At 40.5% G+C, this 19466-nt stretch overlaps 1 protein-coding gene across 3 annotated transcripts in view; it reads left to right on the forward strand.

The window, feature by feature from the left end:
• thada (THADA armadillo repeat containing) overlaps nt 1–19466 on the forward strand; it is a 114119-nt gene that overhangs the window by 12779 nt on the left and 81874 nt on the right. For all 3 annotated transcript variants that reach the window (XM_015363140.2, XM_015363139.2, XM_015363138.2), the window contains 7 exons: nt 1001–1136; nt 1294–1430; nt 1555–1701; nt 3712–3869; nt 11933–12042; nt 15143–15275; nt 19195–19317. In XM_015363140.2, coding sequence (XP_015218626.2) covers nt 1001–1136; nt 1294–1430; nt 1555–1701; nt 3712–3869; nt 11933–12042; nt 15143–15275; nt 19195–19317 — 944 coding nt within the window. The remainder of the gene's footprint in view (nt 1–1000; nt 1137–1293; nt 1431–1554; nt 1702–3711; nt 3870–11932; nt 12043–15142; nt 15276–19194; nt 19318–19466) is intronic.

Genomic DNA, 19466 nt, shown 5'->3' on the forward strand with positions numbered 1-19466 from the left:
AGCTGGAATTCATCTTGGAACAAATGACATTTCCTTTTGCTGTTTAATCCTTGAAATATTTGTTTTTTTGTGTAATGCTCTCCTTCTGGATAGTTAATGTGCAAAGGCTAAACCAGTTTCTTTCCAAGTTGATACTGAAAGGCCATTTCAGACATACTCGCCACCATAAACACTGGACTACAAACGGATGCCTAAAATTGCTGTGCATGCACAAATGTGTTTCAGATTTGCTTTTATCTAATCATACTGGGTATAGAGCTACAGTCAACTAAATAATCAGACATATGACAATGGCATTATTCATGTTTATAATCTAATTTATAATAATGCTGTCTGTGAGTTTTACCAGTGGTACTGGAATCGACATTGCGATTTGTAAAGTCCTTGGCCATCCTTTAATCTATTTTGGGTTTATCCATAGAATTAGGAAGCAGCTGTGTTTTGGGGGCTGAGTTTCCTCAGCTTTGCTATTTTGGTAAAAAAATCATCTCCCCTTGCCCTCTCCTGTTTCTTAAGTTGTATGATGACTTAATTGTTAAATCTAAGTGGCTGGTAGAACTACCCCTAGAAGCTGTTTTCTCAGAGCTGCTGGCCTCCACATTCCCTTTCCTGGCATCAGTGGGCTCTCCCCTTTATGAGGCCTTCTCCTTGTTGAGCCAGCCCTTAAATACTGCTCTCCGATGCGGTTTTTGTGATCATCTGTGGCTGAGGAAGGAGGGGGCTGCCAGCTGGGTAGAACTGGTGGTTTAGGGGGCGGGTGGGAGGGGATACCGCCCAAGGAGGATTTGGGGGATGGGAGAAGGAGAGGGCATGGAGAGAATTTGGAATGGTTTTCGAATGTTAGGTGGCCATTTTGGATTGTTTTCTGCCCCTATGAAAATGTGATGACAGAAAATTAAAACGTAGACTCCCTGAAGCCCATGCATTAATGGTACGGTCTTGTGCGGTGTTTTCTCACTCTTGTCTGAATGACTGATGTCTCTTCTCTGCCATTTTGCAGTGGTGCTGTTCCTCCTGGCGTGTCTAAAAGCTGAGGTTGCTCAAGCTGAGACCTCTCTCCTGCAAGCTGCGGCCTCCTACCCCCTTTATGGACGAGCCCATTGCATCACTGTGGCACTGCAGCAGCTCGACTCACAGTGAGTATCAAACTGCTCCCTCACTGCACCCACACCCCTGCGTGGGCTTGCCAGCGTTTTTATCATGTTACTCTGGAAGCTTTAATTTTGAATGAACTTATATTTTCTTCAGACAGAGCTGGGGCAGTACAACTGTTAAGTCTTGACTTTTCGACAGGTCCCTCTTGCTGGTGGCAGAGTGGAGGCCAGTGGTGGCAGAGCTCATTGAGATGTCCTACAGGATGTCTGATGTTGTGTCACCTGTTGTACAGAGCTCCTCCCCCGAGGGACTCATTCCCATGGACACTGACTCGGGTGAGGCCTGCTTGACATTACTCCGAATAAAAGAGGATCAATCCATTACATTCAGCGTTGATCGGACATGGGTTTTTACACGAGGCACGAGTTGAGGTCTCGATGCGTTATGTCTTTCTCTCAGAATCATCTGCCTGCCTGCAGCAGATCCTGCAGGAGATTCAGCCTCGTGACACGAATGACTTCTTCACATCACCTCGTCAGCTGGGCAATAGTGAGCCGGAGCAAGGGGGAGGCAGCCTAGAGCAGGCGCATGCTGCTGGGGCCACAGGTCAGCAACAGTGCCTCGGTGACTTCCTTCTGTTTCCAAAGGGGAATAACCCCGGGTCAGGGTAGGGCATGAGTTGTTAACCCTGCAGTGAACAATGCAGCAGGTAAAGGTCTTTTTCTGTCTTGATCCTGAAGACGTGCTTTGTTTAGGTATGTATTCATGTCTTTATTAAGTGAGCATGATGATTTTTGTATAAAAGAAGGGTTCCAGTGTAGCTGTTTCACATTGACATTTTAGATATGTTTATTGTCTTGCACAGAGATTACTTTAATAGGATCCAATATTCATATATTATACTTTTATTATTTGTAATAATAACATAAATCGCCAATATGGTTGTCAGATTTCAAACCAAATCAAAACTATTGGTTAGTTAACTTTAGTTTATGCAAAAATAGTGTTCTAATCTGGATGATACCTGTACTTCTATCACTTTTTTAGGTGTCCATTTTCATTCCTCATAGTCCTATTCACTGTAAGCTCTGGGAGGCACTGTTTCTCCATTGAACAGTCTAAGACTGTGGAGCCAGTGAGCCAATGCCTCACAGAGTAGCGAGACATCTGATCTTTTGTCCTGCTTCCTGCTAGCAGACTGTTTCACAGTTTGAGAGGGATTTTCTAAGGCAGGCAAGAAACAAGATTCTTGGCATTAAATGTCGATCATTTACCACCACAGTGTTTGAGTTCCCATCACCTCATTTTAGATACTATTTGAACTTGCTTGTAATTTGTGTATTTTTTGTCAATTTTAGCACTTTAGTTTCATTAGGGTTTCATTTGGGTTAAAAATAGATAAAATGGAAAAATAGCTGATAGTAGTAATATGACACAATAGTTTTGCTATAGGGTTGGTAAATTGACATCTGGTCACATAACCCAGTGGTTCTGATACTATGGGGCATGCACCTTAGGGTGTACCTTAGGGAGTCAGGAGGAGCTAAAGGAAAAAAAGTTCCTGATCTGTACAGTGTTACAGTTAATCAACAGCAATGAGCTTAAAAGCAGCTCTGGATTCAACAGCAATCAGATATATCCCTATCTCTACATGGTACTGTACTTTTGACAATTTCTTTTTAATTGTGCATTCTGTTGGGAAGTCTGTTGCTGGGAGTCTTGAGCTTTAACTTTATTCCCTGGTATGCGCATTTGTGTGTTAAAGTCCAGTTTACATGGGACTAAAAATCTCCACAAAGCGGTTTCGAATATTAACTGAGGAAGTTTAGTCCAGTTTGGAATGTCCGTTTTAATTTTGTCCCAGTAAATTTTCTAAGACCTCCTCAGGACCTATGATTTCAGACAGCACTGTTTCTTTAATCTGGGTTGAATACTAAAGAAAGTATTTTACTTAATACCAGAGAGGAAGTAAAAAGTTGTAATACAGCCTGTGACATTGTACCAGATGAAGCTGTGATAAACAAGAGAAAATATATTTGGAAATGGACTCATTTTAAAGAAATCCACATATGCCTTAGACCTTTTTACTTTTGCAAGTGCTCTGATTCCAATACATAGGGCTGCGATATGCAGAGATAAGAGGAATGTGCTTCGTTTGTTAGGTTAGCTACTCTTCTTGCGTTTCTCAGCAGCTGTAAGAGACACACATGGTGAACATATTGTAAGGGACACCGTGCTGGATTTTTAACATGCACGTTGCAGGACAATCCACAATTTGATTAACGTGCTCAGGTACAGCATTACCCGTGTGAAGTTCTGTGTTCTCAGCTCCAGCATATTTGCGCGATGTATAGTTATGGAGCTGCACAAGTACAGGAATCAAAACTTTGGGCTTAGTGCCCGAGTGGTAATTTGACTTGTGTTTTACAGACCACAAACTTTGATTAAAGTGCTGAGTATTTCATGGTTTGTACTTTATTTTGAGTATACCTTTATACAGATCTGTGTATGCTATTTTGATATTTAATCAGTACGAACTTGAAACGTACAGTTTGTAAAACTGGAGACAGATTAATGAGCCTTGAAACGAGGGCCTTATTTGTTGTCCTCTGGCAGGTGGAGGGGAAGAACAGTACAGAGTTACGGCTCAGATGGTGCTGGTGTGCTGCTGGCGGACGATGAAGGAGGTGTCCATGCTGCTTGGGATGCTGTGCCAGAACCTGCCCCTCCAGACTGAAGCCCCTCCTCGAGAGGGGCTGATTACGGAACAGCAGGTGAGCCCTGAGTCTCCCCTGCACCCTGCACTATACAGAGTTTCCACCACATGAGCCAAAAAACCTGCACAGCATTGGCCCATAGGCCACCAAGGCAAAGTCTTTGTCTTATAGTGCTTTTTGTTGTGGCTGTCTTTTCAAAGTGTTTTATTGCAAGAAAGTGCCCCTTTGACAGTAGGAGGTCATTACCGCAGACCAGGGAATATTTTGTTAATGGGAATATTGGAGACCATTCTCAACTGGCAGTGGCGTAATGGAAGATGCTGGAATGCCATTAAAGAGCAGTGTGCACATCCCGTGAAGCTTGTGCAGTGCCTGAGCAGCAGCTACACCTGCTTCCATGCTGCGGATGTCTTCAATTAGCAACCACATTCATTAGGGAGAGCCTTCATTTCACTCAGGACCTAGTGTTTAATAGCCGTAACCAGTTTAATTTGCACACATTCTTTCCAAATTGCTTCCACCTCTGTTGTAAACACAGGACTGGCTCTTGCCAGTTCTGTTTGGTTTCTGGAAAAGATAAGCTCTTTCCCAAATGTTAATATTAAGCAGTTTCTGTCCCTGGCTGCACTATGGTATCTGGCTGCAGTGTTCTTTCGCATAGTTGACTTTACCAGAACGGTGTTTTATGGACGTTTCACAAACATACTGGATCAGAGGTAAAAGGTCATAACAACATTAAGAAAGTTTCACTCTTGTGCTTTGAAAATACATCGTATTTTTTTTCTTGTTTCTGTTGCAAAGTAAAACAAGGTTACCTATGAAGCTATGGTCTCTACATCATCTGAATTTCATGATTTTCATCTAATTTGGCAATTACTACCTCTGAAACCTGAGAACACGAAGACAAATGCAACTGTCCTTTTGGAGCTTTTGCTGTCATTGGGTATTGAATCATTTAAGGCCGACTAGATATGATACTAGATTTTTCCCTTCTACCAATGTTCTGAGTGTATGAGTTAGTTATTGTTTTCCTCCCATTAATCTTTGGAGAACAGCGGATTTTCTGAGATGATAGATTGAGACGTTTAGTAGTATTAGTTTGTCACCAGTTCCCACAGTGCTGTGGGGATAAAGGTGGAACTTGGAATCTGCAGTCTACAGTGAGAAAGAAGTACAGTTTAGTGAGTTACTAAAGGGACCTAAAAGAGTTCGTTTGACTCTTTGACTGACTGCCATACCGAGCCTGAGTATATTCTTCGCTGCCACAGCAAGGCCTACTCTCTGCATGTCTGGTTAACACACAGATTTTAATTTAATTGTTTTGAAGAGCATGCATTCAAAACAGAGACAGAGACCCGCCTAGTTTTATTTTCTGTACTGTAGGAAGTGTTTCAACATCTCCTGATTTTACAGCTGCCATTTCTGAAGTTCCGAGAAGGCGGTTTGTTTATTTAGATTGCTTCCTTGGATTGTAAAACAGGATTGATTTGATCGTGACTTGGCTGAAGCCTTCATCCTACATAATAACACACAGCTTTAAATGCTTCGTTTGTTTCTTTTTTTTCTTAAGAATGAAGCAAATCGAAGTGGATCTTGACTTTGACAGTTTCCATCAGCTTTATTGATTTCCACATGTGTGGCTCCAGCTGTCGAGGGTTCTTCTTCCCCAGCTCACACTGGGATCAGATGATCGTGGGGTTATGAAAAAGGGAGAGAAGGGTTTTCAGTGGAAGTGCCTCAGTCACTGTGTTTTATGAATGTCACAGAGGGTTTGGTTTCAAAGTGGCAGGCTTGCCTTTGCCAGGGGTGAATGTGTGCCATTGAGCTGCATCACATTTCCCTCCTTTTCGCGGCTGCTGATGATCTGAGTACATAGTGGCTTACAGAATTACACGCCAACTTCTTTGACCCGTATGGAATGCGCCTCACATTGAAGTCTGCTTATTGTGTGGGAAAAAATATATGGTCTTAAATTTGAACTGCACAAACATGGATTTTTTGCCGAATATGTAAGAGAAGATTCACACCTGTTTAAAAACGTGTCTAACATGTACTTTGCTGTCCAGGTGTAGGCTGGAAGACAAAGAGGGGCACTTTTGCTTTCTAAGATGATCTGTTTCATTATACAGTATAAAGGCTTAGATCTGGAGGAAAATGGTCTATTTTATGCTGTTTGACATAAAGATTTACATAATTGCATTTCTCACTTTTTGTCTTGGCCTGTTATTTCCTTTCTGTCATGTCTGAAATCAGAACTCATGACCACCTTGTGATCAAGTAGAGATATCTTCTTGAACCTTACATAAACCTCCAAGGGACTGACATCCAGGATCCAGGGTAAAACGTCACTGTACCAGCTAGTAATTATAAGTCCATTGAAAAGACGTTTTGATGCACTAGAGTCAAAACTGTGGAGTGATTTTCAGAAGTGAAAATGTGAAATATGCATGCAAAATAAGTCACTGAATTGATACCAGAAAAACAGAATTAAGCACTTTCCTGCTTAATGCCAGATATGTTTTAAATTATGTTGCATAGTTTTTGAGGAGATGTTGAAATCAATCAGATGGTGCCCTCAACAGAGAACAGTTTTCAGATTTCCGGGATCGCAATGAAAATGCAGAGGAGCTTATTATTCCAGTTCAAACTGGTTAGTACTGTAGCAGTTCTTAATCTTGCTGTAAATGAACAACTGTAAAGCAAAACTTAGTATTAGTTGTATGGTGCCAATAATAATCCATACATTTTCAATAAGTGTTGGTTAGGGTTGCGGGGAGCTGGAGCACTGACATCACTCCTACCCACTGGAGGATGCGTGTGAGCCATCATGGACTCATATGCTGGTCACATTGAGCTGATGTACCACCCTCTGATGTGTACGGATATTGTCTTTGAGAATGCATTCACCAAACATCCTTTTATATAATCTAAGTACCATGATGAATTGCTCCACGGTTCACAGTGCAGTTGTTTGCATGGGCCCATTAAGCTGTAAGAAACATTGTGTGTACTTATGTGAACAACAGGGTTGAATGGAAAAAAAAAAGATTCAAGGCTAAAAACAAAATTCAGGCAAAGCAGTGACTGATTTCCTAAAAAGAAGTGAATGGTGGCAACCTGTACGAGTTGAAAACCCACCTTTTAAACAACTAGCCTGAACATCATTGAGAATAATTCCTTCATTTAAATACCCTTTTTTACAGTCACTGTTCTGCCTTCCTAGCAGGGCGATGGAAAGCTTTGAGCATTTAATAGGAGGCCTAGCGCCAAAATAAATGGAAAACTCATTTGCGTACTGTCCTTTAGCTTTACTGAAGTTAGTGCAGAGCTTGGCAGGCTTTCGTTACGGTTCTGAAACTTTGTTTCCGACCCCAGTGAAGAGAGCCGTTCTCTCGAGATTCATGAGATGTGGGAGGTATCCTCCCACCCCCCACCCCCCCTCCCCCGTTGTCCAGGGTTAATTTGGTTGAACAAATGTATGTGAGCAATTCAGATCTTTTAAATGTTTTTTTAAATATTAGTTTTATTTTCCGGCAGCCTCCGCGGAGTGTTTGTGCGTGTTTATGACAGCCCAAACATCTTCCAGCTAGTACCGTCACTGGCTTGAGTACGGAGCCTTGCCTTGTTTACTAGCGCTTTGCTGGGCAACAGCAAAGTGTTTACATTCTCGTCAGCGCTATAGCAACAGAAACATTTAGTCACTCCTCTAATTGTTTTTAATACTTCATTTTTCTGTAATAGTTTCTTGAGGGAAAAAAACCCAACAGGTTTCTGATTGCAAACAGCTCTCGCTCAGTGACTGCAATGCCGGCCGATGTCAAATAGGTGCTGAAAAAGACTAAGGGACTGACTCATCTCAGGCCTTCTCCCAGATTGAGACTGGAGTTACAGGGCAGCAATAGCCAGATGCAAACGTGCTTCTTGTTTTTCTTCCGTAGAATTTACAGAAAAGAGTGAGGCATTTCTGCTTAAAATGTTATCTAATTATTTAACGCTAAAAAAATTACTTAGATTATTACTTACTGTAGATTATTAATACTTAGATTATTTAGATGAAAGCAACAGCTATTCTAAAGTTTATGGTAATGCACTACAATAAATTACCTTTTCTAAAAAAAAATTATCAACTATAGGAAGGATAAAGAGTAATAACCACATAAAGCTGTGTTACTTTCCAACTAAATAAGGAGTAACTTCTTATACAAAACATAATTGCCCAGTCACAGCTCTGTGTCTAATTAATAGGAAAGCATTCAATTGTTTGTGGTGCTGCCTGGTCACAGGGGTTTTTATCCTGTAGCAGCATAAGTCAAGTTCTTACAGATTAACTGGTTTTCCCAGACTTCTATACTATATAAGCATGTTTAAAAAATTAGGAAAATCTCCATCCAAAAAACAAAACATCTAGACTTATCCAGTCTCTTTGTCTTCAATCAGTTCTGTTTCGGTCTCTTTAACATCCAGAAGGTATTTTATGCACAGAATTACTGTATATATTTTTACTGTTGTGCACTAATATGACATTAAACCCTGACACTACCCTAATCAATTTGCTGACTTTCACAGGCTCTTCAGCTCTGGGGTTAGCACAGTAATGTGAGGTGTTTGTTGAATTTGGAATTTACATTAATTTTGGTCAAATACCTGTAAGTATTTGCTGCCCTCCTTTTCATGTTTTTTTATATGGAAGACCTTAATTTTCTGAAAGGGGATATGGTTGCATTTGGAGGGTGATTGCTTGTTTTGGGCTTTCATATGAGGGCAGTGGCAATCAGATAGGGACAACGTACATGTGAGGAAAGCCCAGTCATGTGGCAGCTGCCTAAGGTGATTAGACTCCTCTGTTATTTTTTTAAAGGCCTTTACTTCACTTTCATTGCAAACAAATGAGAATGAAAGGTGCCATTGAAGGATCTCTGGTTCCCAGAATCTTTAACGCCTGTGGCATGTAATGATCTCTGAGATTAGCATCTTGGTTTACCCACTGACCCTGCAAGGACCCCACAGAGTCGCTGGTTATGCCTTTCCAGAAAGAGCTTTTTAGTCTTAATAATGTCTTAGCTTAGATTTAGCTCGGGTATCCATCCGCTAGATCCCTGAAAACGAGACCCAGCAGCCAACAGTAAACACACCCGAGCTTTGCTCTGCAGGCTGGTATTGTGGGATTGGGGGGTCTTTAAGCTCATTTTTCATGTCTGGCTATTGCTGATCTTTTGCTATAGCTAAAATCTGTTAATTCTCTGTAAAACCGCAAGTTAAAAAAATCAGAAGCAAGATAATTTCCCCTTGTGTCTCTCCTGGTTACTGTCACACTTTTATGAGTCCAGCTACGCTGCTTTGATATTCCCTTGGGCTGTGAGTTCTGAGGCGCTGAGCACACAGTGATGCTGAAGGTTAGAATTGCAGGTGGGGAAACATCACTCCGTAACGCCCTTCATGCTCTGGGCTTATTGGTTGCATGGTTGCAATTTGATATTTTGCATTATGCAGCATATGGTTGCTACGGTGATGTGAGTTAAGCACATCCTTATGGTGAACTAGTCATGTGGATTGCTTATGATTGCTCTATGAATATCCTTCGTGGCATCACATCATCCCAAAGCTGAACCTCCTTTGTAAACGTACAGGCAAGAAAGATTGATCATCTGGGCATGAAGTGCAAATGGTCTTGAAAGCTGCCTGAATCAGATGGAACGTTTCCTGTTGTTCATGTTAGCAAGACATAGAACCAAAAAGGTAAATTGGCAGGAGTTCAGTGTCTGGAGAGGGTCAGAAAGCCCTTTGCAACACTGGGTGACCGGAAGCTGTGATAAAGAACCCACTACAGAGAGTCTAGAGCAGTGTGATTCAACTGAAGGAGGATTCATTTGGAAACATGTACTAAACTCTGATGTAATGGCAGGCATGGATTTCAGAAATAATGCCATTAGCTACTAAAGCATAAGGAGAATTAATAACTAGCTGAATAAACCTGTTATTGTCATACCAACCAAGCAGTGGCCTGTGGATCTGCCTCGACTTCATGTGCAGTGTGCTTGAAATATGCTCCTTTGATTGGTCTAAATTTGTCCTGCACCACAAAGACCAAGTTCTGAATATCCCATTTTTTCCAACAGGCAATTATCATGGGAATCTTTTATAATAAAGTATGACAAGTCCAGCTGTGTGTTTGTCAGCATTTTCTCTTGGTATTAGTAGTCTTGGGGGGTAGCCTAGGGGAATCAAGCTATTAAGGCTTATTTCTTTTGCTATGGTTACTGTGACCACATTTCATATACAGGACTGTATATAGACTGTGAAACAAAGACTTTAATCAGATCCATAAAAATTAGGTTTTGAAGATCTAATTAAAAGAGAATAATGCCACTGATGTCCTGTAAGCAATGTGTTTGGGGAATAAATGTGAGTTTCTCTACCTCTTGACAGTTAAGTAACTTATTCATAATTCTTAACATTGTGGTATTTGCTTTCATTCTGTAATTCAGTTTACTTCTGCTCTCATAATATTTTACTGATATGATATATAAGTGAATGAAGGGACATTTTTATGTCTTTATAACTCATACTTTAATGTGACAAATTGTGGTCTCTGTTACAGATTTTTTTACAAAATGCAAAGAAATATGTGCTAGCAGTCATAAGAGGGTACATCACTAAAACCGTAATGTAGATATCCGGAAAAAACAGTTGTTGGAATGTTAGTTGCAAGACACTGTACAAAGTAACATTATCTATGAGGCTATTTAGACAAAGCGAGCATAAAACAGATCCACCCATATAGGTTACACCCACAGCTGCATGTGTTAAATCTCTCAGCATAATCCATCTTGAAAACTGTGGAATGAATGCTAATTATCCCACCTTTGTGACACATACCACTTATTCAGAATCCTTTAATTTTGCTTTCTAGTTTGTGGATTGTGTGCATCTTGCACTATATGATTGGATGTCTGGTAAGCTGTTGCTTCTGTAAGAACCCTCTTATATCAGCAGCCTATGAAAATTATTTCAGAATTATTAAAAGAAGACTAGATATATATCAGTGCAGCCATGGAAATTCCACGTATTATATAGAGCTTCCTTATGCTAGGGATCTGGTTTCTGGAAAAAAAAGGAGCTTTGAAAGTGAAATGATGATTTCAGCTGTCAGCTGAGCCTCCAGAGCCTGTCTGTTCAGACACTGTGGCCTTGGTTTGGTTCCTTGGTTTGGTTCCCTGCCCTACCTTGCCCTTTAGTTATTTCACATGGATTCCTGTTTCTGGTCTTGTCTTAGTTTGAATCTACCTTTGTCTGCTTAGCACAGACTTTTATAAGCCTTCTCAAACGCTTAGATAATCCATTTTTTTCTGAAAGGTGTTTTTTTATCACTTTTTTTTTTTGCAGCTCTCGCTGCACCAGAGTTTCTTTTTTATTCATCACCAGCTGTATCAACCCGCAATTAACAACTGGCAACCCAGAGGTTGCTGCTGGAAGAGGTGTAAGAGGGATTGGTAGGGGGCGCTCACCCTGTGGTCTGTGTGGGTCCTAATACCTCAGTATAGATACAGCGACACTAAACTGTAAAAAAAGCCATCCTTTGGATGAGACGTAAAACTGAGGTCCGTCCTCCACATGGTCATTAAAAATCCCATGGCATTTTTTGGAATTTTTTTTTTAAGAGTAGGGGTGATACCCTGGTGTCCTGGCCACATTTCCTCCCCTGGCCTTTACCAGTCATGGCCTCCTAATAATCCCCATCTATGAACCGGCTTCACCACTCTGTTCTCCTCCCCACTGAGAGCTGATGAGCATACTGGCACACCCTAGCTGGTGTGGTGGAGGCTACATATCACCTGTAAAGCGCTTTGAGTGTTGTCCAGAAAAGCGGTATATAAGAGTAAGGATTTTTAATATTTTATCAGTTGTTTCTTTTGCACTGTATGTTATAAACTTAGAACTTAAAATGAGTTTAGTTACTGATTCCATCTTTTCTTGGCTTCTTTGAAATGCATTAATTCCATTGCATAGCTCCCATGGCTTAAATGATCTAAAGTCTCATCCTAAGTCCTTAAATACTTGCTTCTCAAGCAAAATGGCCAGAATAACTTTCCTCCTTTTGCTCCTTTCCTTCCTTCCCACAGGTGGAGGGAGTGGGCCGGTACTTCCGGCAGCAGCTCCTGCAGTCTCGTCACCGGGGGGCGTTTGAGCTGGCCTACGTGGGCTTCGTCAAGCTCACCGACATGCTGGCCAGGTGAGCACAAGCAGGGTGTGCCATATGCCGCTTAAATTCTGGAAGGAGGGCTCAGTCATGGGCAGGAGTCGTGTTCCAAGGTTAGAACAACGTGATGAGGCCAGGAAGGCATACCAGTCAAACCCAGGATAAAATACACTACAGTATATCAAATCCGTTTGGTCTGTCCCCTAATTCAAACTGCTGCCTCAAGCTCACCTCCAAGGCCAGACTAGACGAGCAGGGAGCCCACTGTGCTCAAAAGGTGAGCTGCTCTTTGCACGGAGTTTGGGCTGCTGAGAGTTCTGGGAAGCAATGCTATTGTAATGCATCATCTAGCCCTTGGCAACTTGTTACCTTCATATTTAAAAAACAACAACATTATGGTTTATTTTCAATATTCATTGTAGATAAGCTGAATTCACTTTTCAAACAAAAAACCTTGTGGCAATGTGATATTAGTGAGAATCAAACCTAAAGTTTGTTGTATTGTTTGCATATAGTTGAAATACAGTGGCAAAATAATTCAATACACTTTTTACAGGATTCATGAGCTGCTTCAATGCACGTTTCAGATGACTGCCTAAGACTGAAGCATTCCACTGAGACATTAAACCAAGACCCTGACTATTTGGTTATTACAGATTCGATAAAACTGTTCATAACAGGTGGAGTGTTAGCCTGGACTCCTGGCTAACTTCCACATGGGGCTCACACAGTCTGGCCTCCCTGCATTTCTTTTTTCATTCGTCTCATTCTTCCTTTAATTGAGTTGGTAAAGCTATTTTTTTCACATTTTTGTGCCTGGTTTGCAGTGTAAGTAGAGAATTACGAGTGCTTGGTGTCACCCATGCGAGTGCTGCATCTCAGTGGTGGATCAAGTGGTCTCCTCCCCTTGGCAATTCTTTGGGTGAAACGTGCTGTAGAAATATAATGGTTAGAGCTGTAAGTATTGTGCATGATGTATTAATCCCACATTTCACCTCTGTAAGCATGGTCAAGGATGATTTGAGGTGAGTGTCTTGGTGGCAGAGAGGTCACATTGTTTGCAGTCCCAAATGCCAGTGTAACTGTGTAAGCATCAAAAAGCTCCTGTAACAAAATGTGGAAAGTGAAAGGAACCAGTCTGCAGTATTGACAGTTGGTGCTGATGTTTACATGTCTGAGAGAAGAACCCAAAATTAATTGCCTTTTTTACAAGTTCTTTTTGACTTCTACAACATTCTTTAGTGGACTAGTTCTGGACTAGGATTGTGCATTTTGTTAATGTCTGAATTTAATAGGAATGCTGAGACTTCCTTCTTTCTAATTAAAATATTACTAGTGTTTTTGAACATTGTCAGTTCTTTCTAGAAAACCACACTTTTCCTTCAAAGGCAGTTTTGAAAGGATTCCAGCTGAAGGCCTGAATTGTTTAGCTTTATAGGGCATCCATCATAGCTGATCATTAACATGAGCAAAATATAATCAAAAGAGTTACATACAGAGTGATTACAATTACTGGATACTGCTGTAAAAGCTGACCTATTAGTAAACCCCAGTACAAGCTGTAATTTATGTAGATCAGCTGCAAAGAGGAAAATTACTCAGGTGTATATTAAAAAGGCCACACTTCGTTTGCACTGTGACGTTTTCGATTACATATTAATAAAGAGGATGTGTGACTTCAGTCCTGTTATTTAAATATTTACAGACCACACACTGAAATCTCTGGTCACTGTGCTATCAGGGAATTTATTATTATAAGAAACAGTAAGCATTTGAAGTGCCCGAGCAGTTAAAAAAGTGTTTTACTAGAGATTAGTCTGCAGTGCTGGTCGACAGAGCTTCATGATGAATCATGTTCTACCTGGGAACTTCAGGATGTGCTGTTCTGCTGAAAACTATTTCTCTTTCACAGGAACAGATAAGAGATTTCTTTTATGGTGGTGGGTGCAGCACAGCCTTGGCCACAGAGTTCAGAGGACGTTATGGCTGGATGCCATTTTGTTACCTTCAGTTGCTACATCTCGCTCTTGTTCTCAGAGACTTGAAAGGTGTCTCTGTGTGCACGTTTCTGGAGCTATCTTTGTTAGAATGGTGTGCAGTGATTTAGATGGAATTGACTTCTTTGTCCCCTCCCACCATTTTTTTCCCACCAAACTAACAGCTTTTTTCAGGTTTTCCTGTATTTCTTGATTTGGTCATTTCAGAAGTGATTAGAATTTATTTTACAAAACCTTTGCATTGTCTTGCTTCGTACATCTTTTAAGTCAGTGGAGAATAAAAATAAATTAATACAGCCCAATGGTAGAAAATTGAGGTATTTAAAGCCTTTGTTTTTCAGAAGAGTCATCCTGAAATGCTTAAGAGTTGCATAACAGCTTAGTTACGGGGTGCTAATTATGAGTCTTTTATGTTGAGCTCTGCAGGATTTTGTTTGAGTTGTGGGAGTGCTACCCAGCTATGCAGTTGAAGCCTATACCCTGGCTTCTTTCAAAAACGGACTGATTGAGATCCTTGGACCAGTGGACCACTTAACTACCCAATGGGCTGAATGGTCTCCTCTCGTTTGTAACCTTTGTTCTTATGTTTACCACTCTGTTCCCCATTGCAGGCTGGGCTCTGACTGCCTGGTCCTGCAGGAGAGCAAGAGTGTCAAGCAGCCATACTGCGTACAAGCTAACAGAAGGAGAGCCTTTGATATAGACTCTTACCTGGCTATCCCTTCTCTCATAAAACAATGCTTCTTTTAAAATATAAAGCCAAGTTCCTTGAATAATGAATTATTTGCTTTTCCCAGAGCATGGCTTGATTTGATTGTTAGCTGCAGTTAACCAGTCCTGCTTTTGCAGTAACGAATCGAGATCTAAGGCTACTGTAACTTCCATGGATCTGTCATTGATTTGTACAATTATGCTGTCAAACAGAGTCTTAGAAACAGACTTACATTTCCCATTACAGGTAAAGGTCTTTTTAGGAAAGCACCATAAACAAGAATTTCAGCCTCTCCTATTCTTTGTGTTAGACTAAGGAAAGGTTGCTTTGGATATCAAAATGCTGAGCTGCCGAGTTTGACAGCTGTGCTCTATTGCTTTCCTGATGATGTGTGGTGAGAGCTGCCCTGTCTGTACTTGCCCAGGAGTCCAGGCAGGGCCCTGCAGCAGCTGCCTGGCCGCTGGCTGTCGGAGGTTCTGGAGGAGGTGAGGTCCAGCGGCCCCACGTCCAAGCTGTGTGCCACACGTCGCAGCGCAGGCATCCCTTTCTACATACAGGTAAGGGACCCCAGCCTGCCTGCCCCTAGTTCTGCAGGCTGCTGTCAGCGGCTGTCTGTTTGTGGGAAGCTCTGCAGTTGTGAGGCCTCTGCTACATCCCCTCTGAACTGCTTAACCCCCATGAGGTAATACAGCTATTCGAGAAGTATGGAATCGCTGTTTCAGTGATTAACAACCAAAAACAACGAGACAATTGTTCATAATTTGCCTGTACTTAATTAAAGAGAATTTGCGGCTCTGGGATGTAAGTCTCAGAGACATGATTTCTTGCCAGGGGGTGCCAGGCAGGTAGTGCTGGAAAACAGAGAGAGACGAAACAGTCTGCAGGCTGTCCTTGTGGTGTGCCACCCATTCTGTGCTGATTGTATTATTAACATAATCTCCTTTGCGTTTCATAAAGGAATAAAGCAAACCTTTATTCTCACAGCATGAATGCTTTTGAGAAATTGAGTTTTGTAGTGTTCTTCCTTGAATTTTGTAAAACACTGTTCCCCAGCCCCAGTATACTAGAGTATACTCTCTACTGATAGAAAGCCAGCGGTAACCTCAGTAGCACTGGCATTTAAACTGAATCAGATTTTACCTCTTGAATTCCTTAGTGTTTCAAAAACCCTTAAGGTGTATACATGCGTTCAGTATTTCAAAAACATTTTTACAGATTTTTTTAATATTTAGACAGCAGTCAACAGTCCAGGACAGTTATTCTGCCTGAGAAACAAAATGAAAAGCTGTCTAATTAAAGCAGAGTAACAGATAAATATGCCTTGAGAAAGGGACATAGGGACATTTATAAGATTCAGGAATGCATTATATTCCTGACTGTGTATTTGTAAAAGTGGAACCAAATAAGGCATCTGGCAAGTAAGGTTCACAAAAACTACAGTTCGGTTAGGAAAATCTTACTAGGCATGTCACCAAAACGTTCCGTAAGTGGAGTGGGTTCGATGTTAGTTCACTACATTACTTTTGGTTCTCAGTGTTACTGCAGAGTTTTAAATATCAAAGTCCAAAGGGGGGCCAGCCTGAGACAGGCCCAAAAACGTGCACAAATAAAGAAGGGGCTTGCTTACACCTGTTATGTGTTAGATCAATATCCAGAAAGATTTTAGCTAATTCAGTTATGGATAAATGAATGGGATGCAGTGTTTTAAATTGTGTCAATGCATGTCTAGCACAAATGGAGGATACATGAATACAGAACCACACCTTCTTCCACTCCTCTACCGAACAGCTGTATTCCAGATTAGATTCCTGTAAAACTTTAATTGTAGAAAGGGATGAGGCCTAAAAGGTGAAAATGGTGTCTGACAATTCTGAAATCCAGATCCAATATTTGCTCAATACTGCAAATATTGGCTAACCTGTACTAAAATGGGGGGTCTGGTGGTGCCAATCCTTCTGAAAAATTTGTCTGTTCAAGGAGAAAATCTTTATGAATGTAGGGAGAGCTCTTGCACCAGATAAGTTACATTATTTGATCAAATTAGTTAAAGTAGTATTTTGGGAGGAACAGCATGATCATCTTAGCAGAGTTAATCTGATAATAAAGGTAGTGTGGACCAGCGTGTGAAATAGGTATATTTGAGTTATGGCATACATTTGATTTAAAGGGGGGATCTTTATAAGAATGTGTTCCCAGATTTCCATTGAATGGAAAATGTTATGAATATATTGTTATAAATGAAAACATTGTATAATTTATAGCTATAGAATTATTAAGAACAATTTGTTCATGTTTAAATTCATATTCTATCTCGAGAATTCTCCAAATTTCTTTCATATTAGAAAAAATATAGGGTGTGAAGAGGGTCAGCAACAAACATTTGTATACAGAGAGATTTTCTTTTCCTGACACTCCCTGACCACACTGTCCACCTCCTATGGACAATACCAAAGGTAAAACATACATGAGGGAAGCCAACACTATTGGGCCTTGATGGAGAGGAAAATATGTAAAGAATGTGTTGTATGAATGTAGCCCTAGGCGGAATAAGAGAGTATCTTAATCTAATGAAATAAATCAAATCTTGTTTTTTTTTCATTGAAGAGTGTAAAACCACTAATCCCACTCATTGCACTCAAAAGACTTCTCAAAATCAAATGAGTCCAAAATGTAAGGACTGGATGACGAAGAGGGAGTGTTGATAAAATTAAATAGTAAATGTTCAAAGAAGCAATGTCTGTATTTTATAAAACCACTCTGCCCTAAAGAAATTATAGATTGTAAGTCTAGCTCAAGATGAATGTCCAGCTCCTTTGTCAGAATTTTAACATCCACCTTGAGAAGTGAAATAGGACAGTATGAGCTGTAATCAAGGGGGATCCTGTTATTTTTAATAAGGGGTTTTAACCGCGGTGTCCAGACCAAATTTCCCCCTGGCCTCCTTATCTCCATCTATGAATTAGCTTTATTACTCACTTCTCCACCCCACTGATAGCTGACGTGTGGTGAGCATACTGGTGCACTTTGGCTGCCATCAGATCATTCTAGGCCTAGATATTGTTGGTTGTGAAAGGAAGTGCCTGTTAAAGTATATAATTTATAACTGTTGTTATAAAAATAATGCCTTACAGTTACATAACAAATTTCTGGACACTCCAATCCACTGACTTGTATGTTAATTGTTATATTATGTTACAATACTCCCTTAAATATAGAACCTTTTGAAAAACATAGTGGTAGAGATTGAGAGGGAAAAAGATTCTGAGAGAATGTTCTTAGGATCTATTGATAACCATGTCAGCAATAGCTAACTTGCCACACTACGTACATTAAGTAGCTTAAATAATTTGCTAAAGCGTATAAGCCTCATCCAGGTGAGCTTTAGATCTGAGCCAGATAAAGGGATATTAACATCCTCGAGGGTGTCAATTAAAGAAGGTCATTAGCAGATTCAAATTTCTGGAGAGAAAAAGAAAATAATTTGAGTAAGTCTATATCCTGGTTGTCAGTGGGCATAGCACTGGATGGAATACAGATTTGGTTAATTAGAGGGGAAGAGCTGATTGCTTTATCTGAGAATTGTACTGGTCTTTTCACCATGGTCAAAGGAAGTATAACTTTAACAACATCTTTTCGATATGATTACTTTATCAACCAGATTTCTCCTGTAAACCTGTATTTCTTTGTTCTTGTTTGGTGTAGGAGATTCAGATTTCTGATCTGTCTTCTCAGTGAGACTCCCTGCATGGTACTTGTTCAAGTGGGAGTTGTTTAAGATTGTATGAAGACAAAGTTCCAGGAGTATAGTTCATATAATAAAAGAGGCATATCTGAGTATGCATGAATTGCATAAAATTGTAATAATCAGAAACCTCATACTCATTGTGGAAAGAGTGAGTCGCCTGAGTGGTCACTGAAGATAGGATAGGTTTTAAAGAAAAACAAATTTGGGTTTAAAATAGTTAAAAGAACCTCCTAAAATGAACTTGAAAGAGTTAATATGGGAAAAAATACTTAGTAATAAACTGACTATAATGGAAATAACTTTGGAAACAGTGTTTTTCAGTCTGTTATGCAACAAGTACATTTAAGGTTGTTGTCTCATCTTGAGATTCTTCTTTCTAAGAAATCTGGAAGTGGTGGGGAAGAACGCTTTCCTTTTGGCAGCAGTTGGACTCGGAATGATTTAATATGATTCTAAAATGCATATTTGTGACTTGAGCCCAAAGATTTCTATGTCATGTCTTAGACCTCCCCACAGTGTGTGTGTGTTTTAAACAAGATTGGATTTAAATTAGATTTTTCTTATTGTGCAGAAATATCTTTGGTACATTGATTGATTTAATTTGATACATTCAGTTTAATGTTAAAAAACTTACACACAGTAAGGTGACTTTACATAAAACATTTTACATTTAAGTCATTTATAACTGTTCTATAATGATGTCCTGATGTCGTCTCTCTCGCTGTGCTCAGGCCCTACTGTCCTCCGAGCCCAAGTCCTCCAGCTGTAGCCTCTTGAGGATGACCATGAAGGAGCTGACTGCACTGGCCCTGTCCATGCAGGACAATCCCACTGATGGCAGCTCTGTCCCTCAGGTAGTACTTCCTTGTGTTTCTGCTCCCCACTGGTTCCAGTGCCCCCAAGCCTTCAGGTCTATTTAAACATCTGCAGATCTTAACCTGTTTCTCCTCAGAGGTCTTAAGACCCAAACCTGCTATGATATATCACTCTGTTCTCCTCCCCA

Source organism: Lepisosteus oculatus, chromosome 17, assembly GCF_040954835.1.
Source record: "Lepisosteus oculatus isolate fLepOcu1 chromosome 17, fLepOcu1.hap2, whole genome shotgun sequence".
NCBI lineage: Eukaryota > Metazoa > Chordata > Actinopteri > Semionotiformes > Lepisosteidae > Lepisosteus > Lepisosteus oculatus.